Raw genomic sequence first — 17,424 nt, forward strand, 5'->3', positions numbered from 1 at the left:
GGCCTAGTGGGCTACAAAAAACAAAAAGCGTTTTTTGATCTGCCCCCCACGGGGGCAGATCGCGAAAAACATGCCCCCAAGGCGAGTGACCCTTGCCCAAGGGGCCACTCTCCAAACAATGTCGCATTGGTGGTCCAGTGGGCTACACAAATCCGCAATATATCTCCTGCCCCATCCCTGGTGGCCTAGTGGGCTACAGAAAAACAAAAAGCGTTGTTTGATCTGCCCCCCACGGGGGAAGATCGCCAAAAACATGCCCCCAAGGCGAGTGACCCTTGCCCAAGGGGCCACTCTCCAAACAATGGTGGTCCAGTGGGCTACACAAATCCGCAATATATCTCCAGTTAAGTCCAGTCCAGTGGGCTACACAAATCCGCAATATATCTCCTGCCCCATCCCTGGTGGCCTAGTGGGCTACAAAAAAACAAAAAGCGTTGTTTGATCTGCCCCCCACGGGGGCAGATCGCCAAAAACATGCCCCCAAGGCGAGTGACCCTTGCCCAAGGGGCCACTCCCCAAACAATGTTGCATTGGTGGTCCAGTGGGCTACACAAATCCGCAATATATCTCCTGCCCCCCCCCCCGGGGGGGGCAAGCACAGTAAAACAATATGCACCCCTGGGGGAGCGACCCTTGCTCAAGGGGCCGCTCCCCGATAGAGGAATCCCAAAAAAAACAAAAAAATCAGACTATTCTGCATTCCTGCTGCACGACCGTGCAGCAGGAATGCAGAAAAGAGGCACCGGGGGGAAAGGCAAACCCTTTTCTGTCCCCCGGTGCCTCGCAAAGAAAGATTGTTGCAGCGAGATCGCTGTACGTACCTGTTTCCCCACCGAGGCGCAGCTTGGAAATGGCGGCCACCGGTGGGGAAACAGAAAGTAAACAAGTGCCGACGTCAGCGCGGCTCGCGCGCTGACGTCATCAGTGACGTTGGAGGGGGCGGGTGGGGGAGGCACGGGAAGGTCTTCCCCTGCCTCCCGCAGTAAAAAAAAAAAAATCGACGACACGCGGGTGGAGCTGCAGCCCTCCTCCCGCAGGTAGGCGCCATGACGGCCGGGAGCCGTCATCAGCACACGAGCGCTGTGTGCCATGACGGCTCCCGGCCGTCATCAGCATCGAAGGGGTTAAAACAGACCGTATGACATGTTCATGTTTTCAATTGAAAGTTGTGCACGTTTTATTGTCTGTAAATCCGCTACTTTTTTTTTAAAGTGTAATCTCGTTAGACCATTTTGCAGGTACGTATATTTTAGTTCACTTTGTTTGTCTTTCTTGTTAAGAAATAACCACATACTCAAGGAAAGTAAGGGGAATATGTAACTCTCTCAAAACCACAAAAGAACCCTCGCCCCGCTAGATCTGGTTTGTTATGTTATGTTATGTTATTTAATTATTTCTATAGCGCGCGGCTACTCAAAAAGAGTGTCCCGGCGCTTTAGCGGAGAAAGAGACAATGCTGCAACATAAAAAACATAACACCAGAAAAAACTAACGGAAGAGTGGAGCAAATATTCAAGGAGGACAGGCTACTGAGTAAACAGCCAAGTTTTAAGGCCTTTCCTAAAAGCCAGTAGGCTGGTGGCTCCCCGCAGGGTCAGAGGTAAAGAGTTCCACAGCTGAGAAGCCAGCAGTCCAAAAGAGCGGCCCCCGAGGCGCGCTTTCTTGACCCGGGGGACAACAGCAAGGTGCAGGGCTTCCGACCTCAGAGACCTGGTCGGGTGGTAAAAGACCAGTCTCTTTTGGAGGTACTTGGCTCCCTCCTTATGGAGAGCTTTGTAGGTCAAGGTCAGCGCCTTGAAGGCAATCCTCTTGCGGATAGGAAGCCAGTGTAGAGTTGCCAGCAAGCCAGAGGTCCTGGAGCGCCTACTGAGGCCAAAGATTGCCCTTGCAGCGGCATTCTGCACCACTTGAAGCCGCTGCAACAAGTACTCTGGAAGGCCCAGGTAGAGAGCGTTGGAATAATCCAACCTGGACCCAATCAGAGCCTGGACAGTAAGCGTCCTGTGTTCCACGGATAACAGAGGAAGAAACCTCCGCAGCATCCTGAGGATGCCAAAGCAAACGCCCGACACCCCCAAGATCTGGGATTTCAAGGTGAGCCTGTTATCCATCTTCACCCCCAGATTCTTAGCAACCTGAGAGGAGCAGGACGGAGGGAACATATCCCGTGGCCACCAGGTCTGCCAGTCCGGTTCTGTGTCGCACCCAAAGAACAGAACTTCGGACTTGTCGGAGTTGCACTTAAGGCTGTTTAGATGGAACCAGTGGAAAACAGCCCCAAGGCAATCCCGAATGCTCTCCCCTTCAAAGTCGCCTCCTCTCTTACAAGAGAAGAGGAGCTGGGTGTCATCCGCATAGGATACGATCTGGGCACCATGCGACTCCACCAGTGCCGCCAAGGGGGTCATAATGATGTTAAAGAGGGTCGGGCTCAAGATAGAGCCCTGAGGGACCCCGACTCCCAGAGGCGGCATCACGGCGGAATCCGGTGGGGCCCAGATCGACTGCCGGCGGCCGGCAAGAAAAGAAGAAAACCAGTCGAACACCGTCCCCCGTATGCCTATCTCGAAAAGTCTGTCGAGAAGACCATGATGGGGAACGGTGTCGAACGCCGCCGACAGATCTAACATCACCAGCATGACTTTGCCCCCAGAGTCCAGAACCCCTTTAATGGTTTCCGAAACCTCCAGGAGCGCAGTCTCAGTACTAAGATGGGGACGAAAGCCCGATTGGGTGGCGTGCAGGATCTCATTAGATTCAAGAAAGTTGGAAAGCACGCCCTGGACGTGTTTTTCCAGAATCTTCGTGAGGGCCGGCAGCAGGGAGATTGGCCTATAATTAACCGGGGCCTTCGGATCTAAACCAGGCTTTTTAAGCAATGGAATCACCATTGCCTGCTTCCAGGCCTGCAGAAGTTTGCATTTGAACTGGGATTACAAGTGTTGTGATAATAGAACACCCTACAGGTATTTGCTCACACAATTTTACCAGGTAAATAGAGGGTTTCACCACTCATAATACAGAAAACAGATGCTTTTCCACGTTATCGAATATTCCTAATTTCAAAACTCAGGGCCTGAGTCACAAAGGTACACTTAGACTTTTGTGTAAGCAGTGCTTAATTTGTAAAAACAAAAAGAAGTGCAGGTGCTGAGAATTTTGCCAAGGAGGCCACAGCTCACTTCTTCCTCCGGTGAGCCCCACTTTCAACACTCTCACTGCCTCAGTCTCTATCTTCTAACCTTGATCTGTTGTCTGTTCCCTAAGTCTTTGCTCTAAGAGTCTATCCTCTCACCTCTCTAATTGTTTTATATCGTCTTTGTCACACCTGGTGTGTTACCTTATTCCCTGCATTTCTGATATGCCCTCTATTCATTCAACCCCTGCCCCTTTTCCTCTTCACTTTTATCCATGCTCGGCTCTCTCTCCCCTCGAGCTTGGCTCTTTACTATCGCTCTACTAGCAGTGATTAGCTGTGTCTCCGTTTTATCATTTGTCTGCTTTTTTTCCTCTGTCCTGTCCTCTACATCCTTTCAATCTATCTTCTCTCTTCTTAATGCTCTCTTCTTCACATCATGGCTGCTTTCTCTTTGTATCTGATTTGCTCTCCTTTTCTTCTACTTAGCTCAGTCTTATCTCTCTCCTCCCCTGTTGTTTCTTTCTCCTCTTTACTCCTGCCCTGCTCTCTCTCTCATCTATAACACTGCTGCTGCCTGTGAACCCTGTTGTCAGCCTGTACATGTCCCTGCTATTTTGCACTCCGTGTCTTCCTGTTATCTTTCCTAAAGAAGAGGAAGGTGACGTGTTTTACTTTCTTACCTACACCGAGTGCAAAAACAAAATGTACACCAAATGAAAATTATTTTTTTTGCATATATTAATCAGTGCATTATAACTGGGTTATTTGCAGAACAGGTAGCTGCTTGAGCACAGCAGGTGATGTCACTACTAGTGCTGCCTGTAATTAGTAGGTCCAGGGATGGCGATGGCATCGGCATCCACTGCTCAGCTTGCTGTGACCCTGCCTGCTACAGCACCGGCATTGTCCCCAGCTGTAATGCTGCCAATGCCAGTAAGTATGGATGTGGTGTCTACTGGACTCACGCACGCTTAGCAATTACCATGCTGGGGCGCAACGCACAGATTCTACAGGTGACGCCATGGCGCACAAAAGTTGTGTTTGGCCACAGCCGCTTCGAGCACGTTGAGAATAGCAGCAATGTAGGGACTGCAGGATATGCTACTCTGGCTACACAGCAAGTTTAAAGTCCACACTTACTTTAATTTATTCTTCCTCAAGAGCCCTCACTCCCAAGTTCCAAATGCGCTATCGCAGCTTCCTTGCCTTAACTGTGTCATGAGCCAGCCCCCAGCTACAATTATCCAATGGGAGGTTTAGGCTGAGGCATTGGCAAGGTGCAGCAGACTCTGGGATATAGAATGCAAGACATAGTTTGTCGATGACTTCTTGGATTTGTGATCGGTGTGATGACATCATCACTAACGTGGTGAAACACAATCATGCCTGCCTGGACAGGCGTATTCTGCAATGTATGTTTTTTTTTATTTTGAATTTGAACAATTAATATTGAGACCACCACCTGCAGGGTCAGAAATTGTAGCCCCGGCCCTGTGAAAGAAGTGCCAGTGCTGAGCACCTGAAAGCACCTGCTCAAATTAAGCACTGTGTGTAAGTTTACGATTTTTTGTAATTCACAAAGGAATTTTACGGGTAGTATCTTTACGACTGTAGAGTCTCTACAGTCGTGATGGAGACTCTGCACATAAAAAGACAGGCAATCCGTAAGAAACTGTTCGTAAATTGCTTTGTGGGTCGCAAAAAATTGTACATTTACATAAAAGTGCAAGTTTACCTTTGTGAATTAGACCCTGAGTTTGGTGTATAAACTGGCAGTTTCCGGGTTTACATCCAGGATTGCATGGCTCGTGGAATGGGCCCTCCTAATGTTTTTAGGTCGAGCCTGGGCGGCTCATGCGCTGCTCTGCGAGGCATCCTGTGGTATGGACTTGAAGCTCCACCCACTCTCTGCCCATATTTTTCATTGGCTTGTGCCATTGTCCTTTGTAGACTGTGGCTATTAATTGGTCAATAGACTTAGTAGTTCCTCTTTAGTACCCCTTGTCTCATTTTGTAACCTCCCTTCAGGACACCCCCTGTTACACTTTTGTTGCTCGGTAGGCTTTAATTACAGCATCCGAGCACTATTTGGTTAAATGGTTTTCTTCTGCCTGCTGTTGCAGGCAGGACACGCTCTTCCCCCAATGTGTAATTTTTTTTTCATAGCTCGGCACGCCACACTGATACAGTGGTGGCAGTGCCCTTAGTTTTTTGTTTGCAGACTGGACGCCCCCGCATTTTTTTTTCTTCTTACTATTTGTTCACTTTTTTGTTTACAAGTGCCCCAAACAGCGCTTTCCCTGTAATGTCAACCACGCCCCTTTCTTTAGACCCGGCTAGTCTAAAGAAAGCTGCACTGTAGCTATTACAGTGAAACTGCGGCATGGGGCACTTTTATATAAAAAAGCAATTGTTTGTCAAGTTGAGAAACAGATGCTTTTTTATTGTTGCTGTTGTAAAAATGCCCCATATTGTGCGTTCACTTTAATGGCGGCCATGCCCCTTGCTTTAGACGAGATGGGTCTAACTCTAAAGAAAGGGGCGCAGCTGCCATTTAAGTGAAAGCATGGCCTAGGGCGCGTTTACAAAAATAGCATTTTCAATGCAATAGGTTTCACATTTGCCAGAGTTTAAGCTATTGGCATTGTCATTTACAATGCCAATAGCTCAAATTCTCGTAAATGCGAGCCCTGTTGCATTGCAAATCTTGTTTTTCTTGACAACAGTATGCAAAGGCCGTAAGGGTAGAATTTGACCCTTCCATCTATCCATCCTGAACTTCGACGATATTTTCAAAATGATAAATGCGACTGGTGCTAAATAGTGAAACCTATTGCGTGCTCAATAGGATAAAATGGCGATTTTTGTGTTTGCCCGATATTGACGAACAATGCTGATATTAAATTCCAAAGAGCACTTAAATCAAACTATACAGATCCTCGCGCTTTCTTTTAGAGTTTTTATGTAGTGTGGAGCCCTACTTTATGACATGTATTTTTTCTGCCAGAATGTCACGTGGCAGTGTTCATCCAGTAAATAACGTAGTATATTTCCCTCCTTAGGTCTTTGAAGGGCCGGTGTGTGCTGGGCGGCCGGGAGTTTCTCTGTGAGAAGGACATGGCATAAACCGTCATGTCAGATGACGCAGTTTGCGAGGCTCAGTCCTCCTCTTTGAAGGCGGCGGTTTGGCGAGCCTGGGACTTCCCTCTTTCGTGGTATCACTCGGCTAGCCAGGTATGCTTATATGACTGACGCATCCTAGTGAGGTAATTGCTTTGAAATGCTTTGTAGGTGTGCAACAACAGTTTATTTGCACAAACACAGCTTCTTCAACAGCACAAAGGGGGAGGCACTTGACAAATGTAGTCAAGTCAAGTCAAGAAATTTATATAGCGCACTACATACCCAGGGGGTCTCAAGGCGCTTGAGGAGGAGATGGGGGGGGGGGGGGGGGTTTGCTTATCAAACATCCAGGTTTTAAGCTGTTTTCTGAAGGCTAGGTGGTTTTGGGTAAGGCGGAGGTGGATGGACAGGCAGGCGTATAGCGCTACAATACCAATACCAATATCAGTCTCTGCAAAGCGCAGTGGCAGTCGGGCAGGGTGCAAGGGGAGCGGCCGCTTCCTATGTACTACTTACTCATTAGTTATGCGGTGTAATGCTGGCTGGCTGCTGTTTAGCCCTAGAACCCATCCACCTACTTGTTATGCAGTTGAGTGCTGTCTTTAGTTCCCGTGTGATGTTATGAAGTTAGCAGGCTAGTGGTTGTGGGTGGAGCCCAGGGGAGGACAGGAAGAGGAGGGGACGGACAGAGGAGGAGGCAGTTAGAGTAGGGACAGGAGAGAGGCTGGTTGCAAGAGAATAAAGCTCCGGTACTATAAAGAATTGTGTCTGTGGTTATTTGTAGCAGGATGCTACAACTGGCGACGAGGATGGGATAAGGAATACCCACAAACCCACAGCACCTCGTGAAAACACCCTGTCCCGAGCAGCAGTCGAGATCGAGCTGTCGAAGACGACTGAGCTGCCGCCTAAACTGAAGAGGTCAACAGCCGGCGACCCTGCCCCTCTGCAGACTGTGAGGGAACCGAGAAGAGTGGCCGAGAGGAGCGCTGAAACGCTCGGTGCCAAAGAAGAGTCCTTCGCGCTTAAAACGCGAATCACGCCGGAAGTGTGCAGAGTGAGTGACCCTCGTAAAGACAGGAGTCGGGAGCCCACTCCGACCCTGCTATGCTCCCAGAGAACTGAAGAAGTGCCCAGAGGTGGGGGAACCTGTTCCTGAAGGACCGGCTGAGGAGCGCGACTGAGCGCCTGAAAACCGGGGCTCGAATGCCCGTGATCGGGAAAAACCTCACGCCCGATGCGTGAGATTTGGCATGGCGCCGGTGCCGAAGCGCGCGAAGAGTGCAGCGTAAGGCGGGAGCCCACCCCAACCTCACCTGGTGGCCGTGGCAAGCAGAGAAAAGCGAATCCTGGTGAGTGCTGTCCCTGGAAAGTGCCTGGTGAAGAGTTGTGACTGAGGAGAGCAAGCCTCGTGGATGACTGGTGGTGGCCATTTTGAAGTCAGGCACTGGGAAAAGAAACCAGCATTGGCACCGGAAAATAAACAAGCATTGGCAGGCAAACAAGCATTGGCAAACAAAGAAGCATAGGCAAATAAACAAGCATAGGCAAATAAACAAGCATTGGCAAGTAAACAAGCATTGGAAAATAAAAGAGCATTGGCAAAAGAAACAAGCATTGGTGAGACCAAGTGAGAGTGATAAAGACACAAACAAGCACTGGACTCAACGTCTAAACAAACATTACGTAGAAGCAAATAGGAAGCGGGTGACACCTACTGCAAAATGGTGTCCGACGACGAAGGTAATCCGCCTCAACTGAATGACGCCAGTCCCAAGGCTACAGGTGGGTCGCACCTGCGAGCACCCGAGCCTCTGAAAGTGACCACTGGGGGAAGCATGGGTCCCAGATGGCAAGAATGGCTGGAAGAGTTTGAAGATTACATCGAAGGATCGGAAGTGATTGTGGACAAAAAGAAGTTGATTGCCCTGCGCAACCTGGCGGGGCGAGAGATAGTTAAAATAATCAAGGACCTTCCTGCTGCTGAGGCGGATACTTATGACAAAGTGCGTGACGCATTGAATAAAAGATTTCTTCACAAAAAGAATGTAGACTACGAACGCCATACGTTCCACTCTGCTCGTCAAGGGAAGGATGAACCCATGAGCGCCATCATGATGCGCCTGCGGAGACTAGCCACACATTGTGAAATTGATAATTTCTCAACAGATGCTGCGATAAAGTCCCAAATAATAGATGGATGCTACTCCGACCAACTTAGGAGGCGACTTTTGAGAAAAGTACATGAACTAGATGACAGAGGAGATGACACGAGTCTATGATCAAGCGGAGGAGTATGCAGCTGATATTGAAACAGGGCACAAAGGAAGTCATGAACAAGTGCGACGTGTGCACGCTAAAAGTGACAGTCGAAGGAGTTCGAGAGACAGACAATGGAGGTCACGCACGTCCTCTCGTCAAGAACAATCAAAATATCAGCGGAGAGAGCCATGGAAGAAAGAGAGAGAACCTGAGAGAGTGAGGAAATGTTACCGATGTGGGTATGATTACCCCCATGTGGACAGCTGCGGTCGAACTAATCACTTCGAAGGGATGTGTGGGGATTACAACAAGGAGAAACTAAGTGGTGCCACAAGGACATCCCAGCCCGACACCCGAAGGCACCATGCGCGAGCTGTCCAAGACCAGACTGAGCAGTCCTCTGGGTCGTCACACTCTAGCCGAGAGTCACGTCGGTCCAGGTGGGAACGGAGGTCACCATCCAAGGAATCCAGACCGTCATCCAGAGACTCAGCATACACCATTGAATACTTGAACCTAGTGGCAGATCCGGACCAGCTTAAGAAATATCCTCGGCTGGGTATCAAAGTTGGCAATCATGACACAAAGTTCGTATTAGACTCCGGTGCATCCCTGAACTATATTCCGGTCACAGAATATGAAAGAATGAGTCCGCGGCCTTCTCTGACATTTGCACCCGTTAGAGTCTTCACGTGGATGGCTAAGAAGCCACTTCCCTGCCTTGGGAAGTTCTCGATGACCCTCAAACATGACAACACAACCATATCAGCAGTCATCCATGTTATCAAGGGCCCAGAGGCAGACTGTCTACTGAGCTTACCGACAGCTGAACGTCTTCACCTAGTGGAAATCCTTTTCAAGGTCAGCGACAACCAAGATGTGAACCCGTCAGTTTCCCAGACTATTTCAAGGATTAGGCAAATTGAAAGACTGTCAATTGCGATTGCATATTAATGAACAAGTCAGACCTGTCGCTCAACACCCTCGACGGGTACCGTTCCATCTCCAGACTGCTGTTGAGGAGGAGCTCCAGGATCTGCTAGCTGCAGATATCATTGAGCGCACCGATGGCCCAACACCGTGGGTATCACCAGTAGTAATTGTCCCGAAGAAGGGCACGGCCAACAAAGTCAGACTCTGTGTGGACATGCGTCTGCCCAACACTGCAATCGAAAGAGAACGACATCCGGGACCACATCTGAGCGATATGATCTCAGCTCTCAATAGGGCAACAGTGTTTTCCAAGTTGGATTTAAATAAAGGATACCACCAGCTGAAACTGGATGTAGGGTCAAGATATATCACCACCTTTGCAACCCATCTGGGGTTGTTCAGATATAAGAGACTGAGCTTTGGAGTTTCCTCAGCGGCCGAAATATTTCAGGAAGCAATTCGGCAAGTCATTCAAAACATTCCCAACACGCTTAACTATAGCGATGACATCCTCGTGTATGGTTCCGATCTACGAGAGCACGATATCGCACTCAATCGTGTCTGCCATGCCTTATTGGAGGCGAACCTGACTCTAAACAAAGAGAAGTGCGAATTCCACCAGGCCACACTGAAGTTCTTTGGCCATATCTTCTCTGGCGCTGGCATGAAGCCTGATCCTGACAAAATTGTGACTCTAAACAACACCGAGTCCCCAGGATGTCAGTGAGCTCAGGTCGTTCCTCGGAATGGCCACTTACTGCGCTCACTATATCAGGGACTACCTGACAATCAGTCATCCCCTCCGCATCTTGACCAAACAAGGTCAACCATTTGAATGGACTCCCCAATGCGAGCAATCATTCAAGGAGACCAAGAGAGCGGTGGAATCTGCGGATCACCTGTCATATTTTAACCCAAAACGAAAGACTGAGATAACTGTGGATGCCAGCCCCGTTGGGCTTGGAGCCATCCTAGCACAGTATGAGAATGACTCAGATCAACGCCGTATCATTGCATATGCGAGTCGTAGCCTGACTGACCCGGAACGGGCCTACTCGCAGCCCGAGAAAGAGAGCCTTGCCGTAGTGTGGGCATGTGAACATTTTCATGTTTTCATATACGGTAAACACTTCACCTTAATCACAGACCATCAAGCTCTAGTCACCATTTATGGAAACCCACGATCCAAGATGCCCCCGAAGATTGAAAGGTGGGGCCTAAGGCTACAGGAATATACATTCACCATTATTCACAAACCTGGGAAGTCTGAAAACCCGGCTGACTACATGTCCCGGCACCCACGCGCATCGTCAGTCTCTAATTCATCCATTGCGGAAGAGTACATACATTTTGTGACCGACCAAGCCCTATCTCCAGCTATCCCCATGGATACCATTCGAGAGAGTACGGCCCAAGACGTCATCCTGCAGAAAGTCCTTTGCAGGGTTCGAAACAATCGGTGGAGACATGATCCTCTGAATGAAGATACTGATCCCATTGTTAAACGAGAAATGCAAGCCTTCCGGCATGTATGTGGTGAACTGTCAGCCACCACTGATAGCATACTAGTGCGAGATCAGAGGATCGTGATCCCCACTCAATTGAGACAGGAGTGGTTGCTCTTGCACATGAAGGGCATCGGGGGATTGTGCCAACTAAACGTGCGCTAAGGGAACGAGTATGGTTTCCGTATCTCGATCAACTGGTGGAAGCCACCTTGAAGGATTGTCACCTCTGTCAGCTCACCAGCAAAAGTGATCCTCCAGCACCATTGCACATGACCACCCTGCCACTCGGAGTGTGGCAAGAGATCGCCATTGACTTCTATGGACCCCTGTCATTGGGCAAATATGTGCTGGCCATTATTGATGAGCATTCTCGATATCCCATTGCATACTTCGTACCATCTACAAATGCCTCTAGTACTCTCAAAGTACTTGATGAAGTCTTTGCAACATGGGGAGTTCCCACAACGGTGAAAACAGACAATGGGCCCCCTTTCAATGGGCAAGACTTTGGAGCGTTTGCTAAACACCTAGATTTTCATCATCGTAGGATTACACCCCTCTGGCCACAGGCAAATGGGACAGTCGAAAGATTCATGGCCACGCTCAAAAAGACCTTTCAACATGCTACCGCGGAAGGAAGAGATTTGCAAGTGGCACTCAATGAGGTCCTCCGAGCTTACCGTACAACTCCTAACGCAACGACTGGACAGTGTCGGCGACACTCATGCTGGACGTCCCATGAGGAATCGCATTCCAACATGGGATGGGGCCTTGCGAGCATCATCATCCGCACGAGATCATCAAGAAATGATGGCAACCGACAAGCGCAATAAAGATAAAATGAAGTCATATGCAGATCACCGGAGAAGAGCGAGGTCACTGTCATTACATGAAGGGGACCATGTTCTCGTCAAGCAAGAGCAGCAGAGAAAGACCGACTGTCTGTTCAAGGATGAACCATTGCTGATCACGAAGAGGAAAGGAACTATGCTGACAGCGGAATCAGAGCAGCGGCGAGTCACGAGAAATATCTCGCACTTTAAGAAATTGTCACGAGATACCACCAGAACCATGACGAGTGAAATGGACACTCCCAGTTCGGAAGAACCACATTCAGTTGGTCGCGAGAACACTGGTCCGGTCAATGAGACACGGAGCAATACTAGTCCGAGAGCCAGGTCGCCACGACCTCATCGCGACACACGTCCACCCAAAAGACTTATTGAAGAAATGGACGGGAAGTCAGTATGTTTGTTTGTTTTGTTACAAAAGGGGGAGATGTTATGAAGTTAGCAGGCTAGTGGTTGTGGGTGGAGCCCAGGGGAGGACAGGAAGAGGAGGGGACGGACAGAGGAGGAGGCAGTTAGAGTAGGGACAAGAGAGAGGCTGGTTGCAAGAGAATAAAGCTCCAGTACTATAAAGAATTGTGTCTGTGGTTATTTGTAGCAGGATGCTACATGTATGTACTCGTTTATTATCCAGTTACGTTTTTTTCTCTGTCTATATGTAGTTCACATGTTCTCATTCGGTCCTTCATTATGCAATTGAGCGCTGTCAATCTGTAGCTTCCATGTCCCCACGCTCTTATCGTTTTCTGTTGTCTATCCTTTGCTCCCATGTTCTCACTCGCTTATTCATTATGCAGTAGAGTGCTGTCTATCCAAAGTTCCCATGAGCTTCCATGTACTCACTAACTCATTCATTCTGCAGTTGAGCACTTTCTATCTGTGTATATCCTATGCATCCAGTCATTCATTCAATGTGCAATCGAGTGCTGTCTGCTGTCTTTTCTTAGTGCTCATGCAATTGAGTGCTGTCTATTTGTAATTCCCAAGTACCCACAGGCTCATTCATTATGCAATTAAGTGCATTCTGTGTATCCGTACTTACTATCTATCCACTCGCTCATTCATTATGCAGTGAAGTGCGGTTTGCTATCTATAGCTTTTATGTACCCACTCACTCATTCATTATGCACTACATACCCGTGAGGGTCTCAAGGCGCTGGGGTGGGGGGGGGCTGCTACTGATCGAAGAGCCAGGTCTTGAGAAGTCTTCTGAACGCCTGCAGGTCCTGGGTCTGTCATAGGTTGGTAGGGAGAGTGTTCCATGTCTTGGCAGCGAGGTAGGAGAAGGATCAGCCGCCGGCGGTGGTTTTCCGGATATGAGGAACTGTGGTGGCGGCAAGGTTGGCAGAGCGGAGGCTGCGGGTCGGGGTCTAGAAGCTGAGTCGGTCATTGAGGTATGCTGGTCCGGTGTTGTGAAGGGCTTTGTGTGCGTGGATGAGGAGTTTGAAGGTGATACTCTTGTTGACTGGGTGCCAGTGCAGGCCTCTCAGGTGGGGTGTGATGTGGCTGCGTCAGGGGGCCGCCGAGGATCAGTCGTGCTGAGGCGTTCTGGATTCGTTGTAGTCGTCTCAGGAGCTTGGTTGTTCCTGAGTAGAGGGCGTTCCCGTAGTCAAGTCTGCTGGTGATGAGGGCCTGGGTGACGGTTTTTCTCGTGTCAGAGGGGATCCATTAGAAGATCCTGCGGGGCATTTGGTGGGTGTTGAAGCAGGACGCGGAGACGGCGTTGACTTGCTTGGCCATGGAGAGGGCGGAGTCGAGGATGATTCCCAGGTTGCTTGCGTGGTCGGTGGGTTCCGGGGCTGTACCTAGCGATGTGGGCCACCAGGAGTTGTCCCAGGCTGATGGGGTGGGTCCGAGGATGAGGACCTCCGTCTTGTCTGAATTTAGCTTCAGCCTGCTGTCCTTCATCCAGTCGGTGACTGCCTTCATTCCTCTGTGGAGGTTGGCTTTTGCGGTGTGGGGGTCTTCGGTGAGGGATATGATCAGCTGGGTGTCGTCTGCGTAGGAGATGATGTGGAGGTTATGTTGTCGTGCAACATGGGCGAAGGGTGCCATATTGATATTGAACAGTGTCGGGCTGAGGGAGGATCCCTGTGGGACGCCGCATATGATCTCAGTGGTTTTAGAGCAGAAGGGTGGGAGGCGGATGCTCCGGGTTCTGCCGGAGAGGAAGGATGTGGTCCAGGCCAGGGCTTTCTCTTGGATTCCGGCATCATGGAGGCGTGCTGATAGGGTGCCGCGGCAGACCGTGTCGAAGGCTGCTGATAGGTCCCGGAGGAGGAGGGCGGCTGTTTCTCCTTTGTCCATCAGGATCCTGATGTCGGTGGCGGCGATGAGGGCGGTCTCAGTGCTGTGGTTGCTGCGGAAACCGGATTGGGAAGGGTCCAGGATGTTGTTGTCTTCGAGGTAGCGGGTTAGCTGTTTGTTGACAATCTTCTCCGTGACTTTCGCCGGGAACGGGAGATGGGCCGGAAGTTCTTGAGGTCCTTGGGGTCCGCCTTGGGTTTCTTCAGTAGGGCGTTGATCTCGGCGTGCTTCCAGATTTCCGGGAAGGTTGCTGTCTCGAAGGAGATGTTGATTGTTTTCCGGAGGTGGGGCGCATTGGCTGTGATGGCTTTGTTGAAAACGTGGTGAGGGCAAGGGTCGGATGGGGATCCGGAGTGGATGGAGTTCATGGTTTTGATCGTGTCTTCGTCGCTGACGTTGGACCAGGCGGTCAGGCGACTGGTGCGGGTGGAGGTCGCAGGGGTGGTGGTCTTGGCGGTGGGTGCGGGGTGTCGGAGTTGAAGCTGTTGTGGATGTCGGTGATCTTGCGGTGAAAGAAGGTGGCCAGTGAGTTGCACAGGTCTTGTGATGGTCGAATGTCGTTGGTGTTGGAGCTGGGGTTGGAGAGGTCTTTCACGATGCTGAAGAGCTCTTTGGTGTGCGTTGTTGTCCAGGCGGTCCTCTTGGCGGTCCTGATGAGTTGGTGTTGTCTGCGGGGGGCGTTCGTGTGGGCTGTGTGGCTGTCTGGTGTTCGGTCACGGAGCCATTTCTTCTCCAGCTTCCGACAGGTGTGCTTGGAGGTACGGAGGTCTTCGGTGAACCAGGCGGCTTTCTTGTTGGTGTGGCTGGTTGTGGAGGTCTTGAGAGGGGCGAGGGTGTTGGCGCAGTCGTTAATCCACTGTTTGAGGTTGGTAGCGGCGGTGTCGGGGTCGATGGGGTCGGCGGGTGGTCTCAGGGCGAGGGTGGTGGTCAGTTGGTCCTTGGTGACCTTGCCCCAGCAGCGGCGTGGCAACTGTTGGGTGCAGTGGTGTGTGGTGGGTTTCCTGAAGGTGAAGTGGACGCATCTGTGCTCGGTCCAGTGGGGTTCGGTGGTGTAGTTGAAGGAGATGTGGGGGCTTGCGGAGAAGATGGGGTCCAGCGTGTGTCCAGCGGCGTGGGTGGGTGTCATCACAAGCTGTTTGAGTCCGAGGTTGGCGATCAGGGCTGTGGAGTTGGCGTAGTTATTGTTCTCGAGGTGGAAGTTCAGGTCCCCGAGGAGTATGTAGTCCGTGGAGGCGAGGGCGTGGATGCTGACTAGGTCGGCGATGGTGTCGCTGAACTGTGGTCGGGGTCCGGGTGGTCTGTAGACGAGTGTTCCTCTGAGGGTCGTGCTTGGGCCGGTGTAGATCTATTTACTCAGTCATTATCTATCTTATCAGTAGATCCCTCATACTCGCTCATTTATTATGCATTTGAGTGCTGTCTATCCGGAGTTCCCATTTAAATTCAAAGAATGTTACTAGGGTTGTTATCTTTTTTTGGCACTACAGGTAAAGAAAAAATGTTATTTCTTCCACCCATGACTGGCTAGCTCGTCCCACGCAAAATATTTGCACCCGTTCCCACAGCATTTAACTCCTCTGTGTTGAGCTGTAATGAAATATTTCATGAGCACTTTTGACAAATCAATGCATACAAGAAAATGTCTCTCTTCAATCAATCAATCCTAGCATTTGTAAAGCGCACTACTTACCCGTGAGGGTCTCAAGGCGCTGGGGGGTGGGAGGTGCTGCTACTGCTCGAAAAGCCAGGTCTTGAGAGTCTTCTGAAGGTCAGCAGGTCTTGGGTCTGCCGTAGGTGGATGGGGAGGGTGTTCCAGGTCTTGGCGCCGGAGGTCGCTCTTCGGATGCGCGGGACTGTGGCGAGGGCGAGGTCGGCGTAGCGGAGCTGGTGGATGGGGGTGTAGAAGCTGAGTCATCTGTTGAGGTACGCTGGTCCGGTGTTGTGGAGTGCCTTGTGTGCGCGGGTGAGGAACTTGAAGTATTATCTTCTTGTTGACTGGGAGCCAGTGCAGGTCTCTCAGGTGGGGTGCGATGTGACTGCGGCGAGGGATGTCTAGGATCAGGTGTTAAAGCCGTTTCAAGAGTTTGGCCCTGTGACTTCCCAGTCACTGGGCCAAATGACTTCCCATTGGTAAGTCATTACATGCACTAATCTATTGGTAAAGATACCATGTCACTATTTCATAATAATTAGCAACAGTTTCTTCTGTTTTCTATATTAAAAAACCTGGTATATTGGTAATAATTTTATTCGAGATTCTGTGGACAATTCATTTTTCATCGTGTGCTCTCCCTGTCTCCATCACTGGCCAGGCCCAGTCCACGCTAGTTAGTGGAGAGGGATGCAAGGTGGTGATGACTGATGTGAGGATCCTGGTAGCCTGCAGCACCCTACCAACCTCGGTGTCATACTAGGAAGACTTGCCTTTGAACTTGGTGCCACTGCCTGAGGCATACTAGCCAATTCGCATGTGGCTTACTGAATGGTAGTTGGCCAATCGGGCCCTGTGCTGTCAGATACACTAAAGTGTGATTGTACTGGATGCGGTGCTCTGTGTATATTTAGACAGGACTGGCCGACTGCACAGGCTTAACACATGTTCAGATATGATGCGTGCTGTAAGGCTGGCTGATTTGGCACTGCTATACTGCTACTTTCAAGGCAGCAAGCCAGCATCCAGGTCTGATTAAAAATAAATAAATAAAAACCAGGCAACCGCCTTCAAAAATCTTGGTATCCCAGAAGGCCGGTCTTTTGGCATTCAGATCAGGTGGCGCTGTAGAAAACTGGCTTGCTATGACGTAATGTAGTGCTTGCCCTATATGTTAACCCTCCCTTCATACATTGTATTTTTGTTTAAATTGATTAGTGTATGGCTCAGTACATCTATTTATAAATCATGTCCTTGTTGGGTCTCATCAGTAATTATCAAGTGGGCCGAATGTGCAGGGTCAAGCATTTTCTTCAATATGTGTATATCCTACCTAGGTGTCTTGCTTCTTGCTCAGCAGCCTGTCTGAAATGAGCCTGTGGTCCGGCAGCTTCTGACTGAAAAGGTGTTGAACATCACACTTAGCCCTGATTGGCATTGGTGCATTCTGTAGGGCCCAGAATAGAGTATGCACTGGGTCTGATTTACCCTTCAACTAAGACTGGGGACAAAAGTGTTAACAGAAAATAAGAAAGCAACAATCCTTTGCCATCTGTGTACTTAGGATCTGGAACAACATCCCAGTGGCCATAAGGACTGCCACAACCCTGCTCCAGTTATGAGAGTTTATTTATCTTTATTTATCTAGAGTTT

The 17,424-nt window shown here is 49.9% G+C and overlaps 1 protein-coding gene across 1 annotated transcript in view; it reads left to right on the forward strand.

Moving 5' to 3' along the window:
• The window catches only part of MIGA1 (mitoguardin 1), a 725,941-nt gene that overhangs the window by 32,230 nt on the left and 676,287 nt on the right, over positions 1-17,424 (forward strand). The window contains exon 2 of the mRNA XM_086936331.1: positions 6,202-6,373. Coding sequence (XP_086792457.1) covers positions 6,272-6,373 — 102 coding nt within the window. The 5' untranslated portion in view covers positions 6,202-6,271. The remainder of the gene's footprint in view (positions 1-6,201; positions 6,374-17,424) is intronic.

The sequence above is a fragment of the Lissotriton vulgaris genome, chromosome 1_1, assembly GCF_964263255.1.
Source record: "Lissotriton vulgaris chromosome 1_1, aLisVul1.2, whole genome shotgun sequence".
Lineage (NCBI taxonomy): Eukaryota > Metazoa > Chordata > Amphibia > Caudata > Salamandridae > Lissotriton > Lissotriton vulgaris.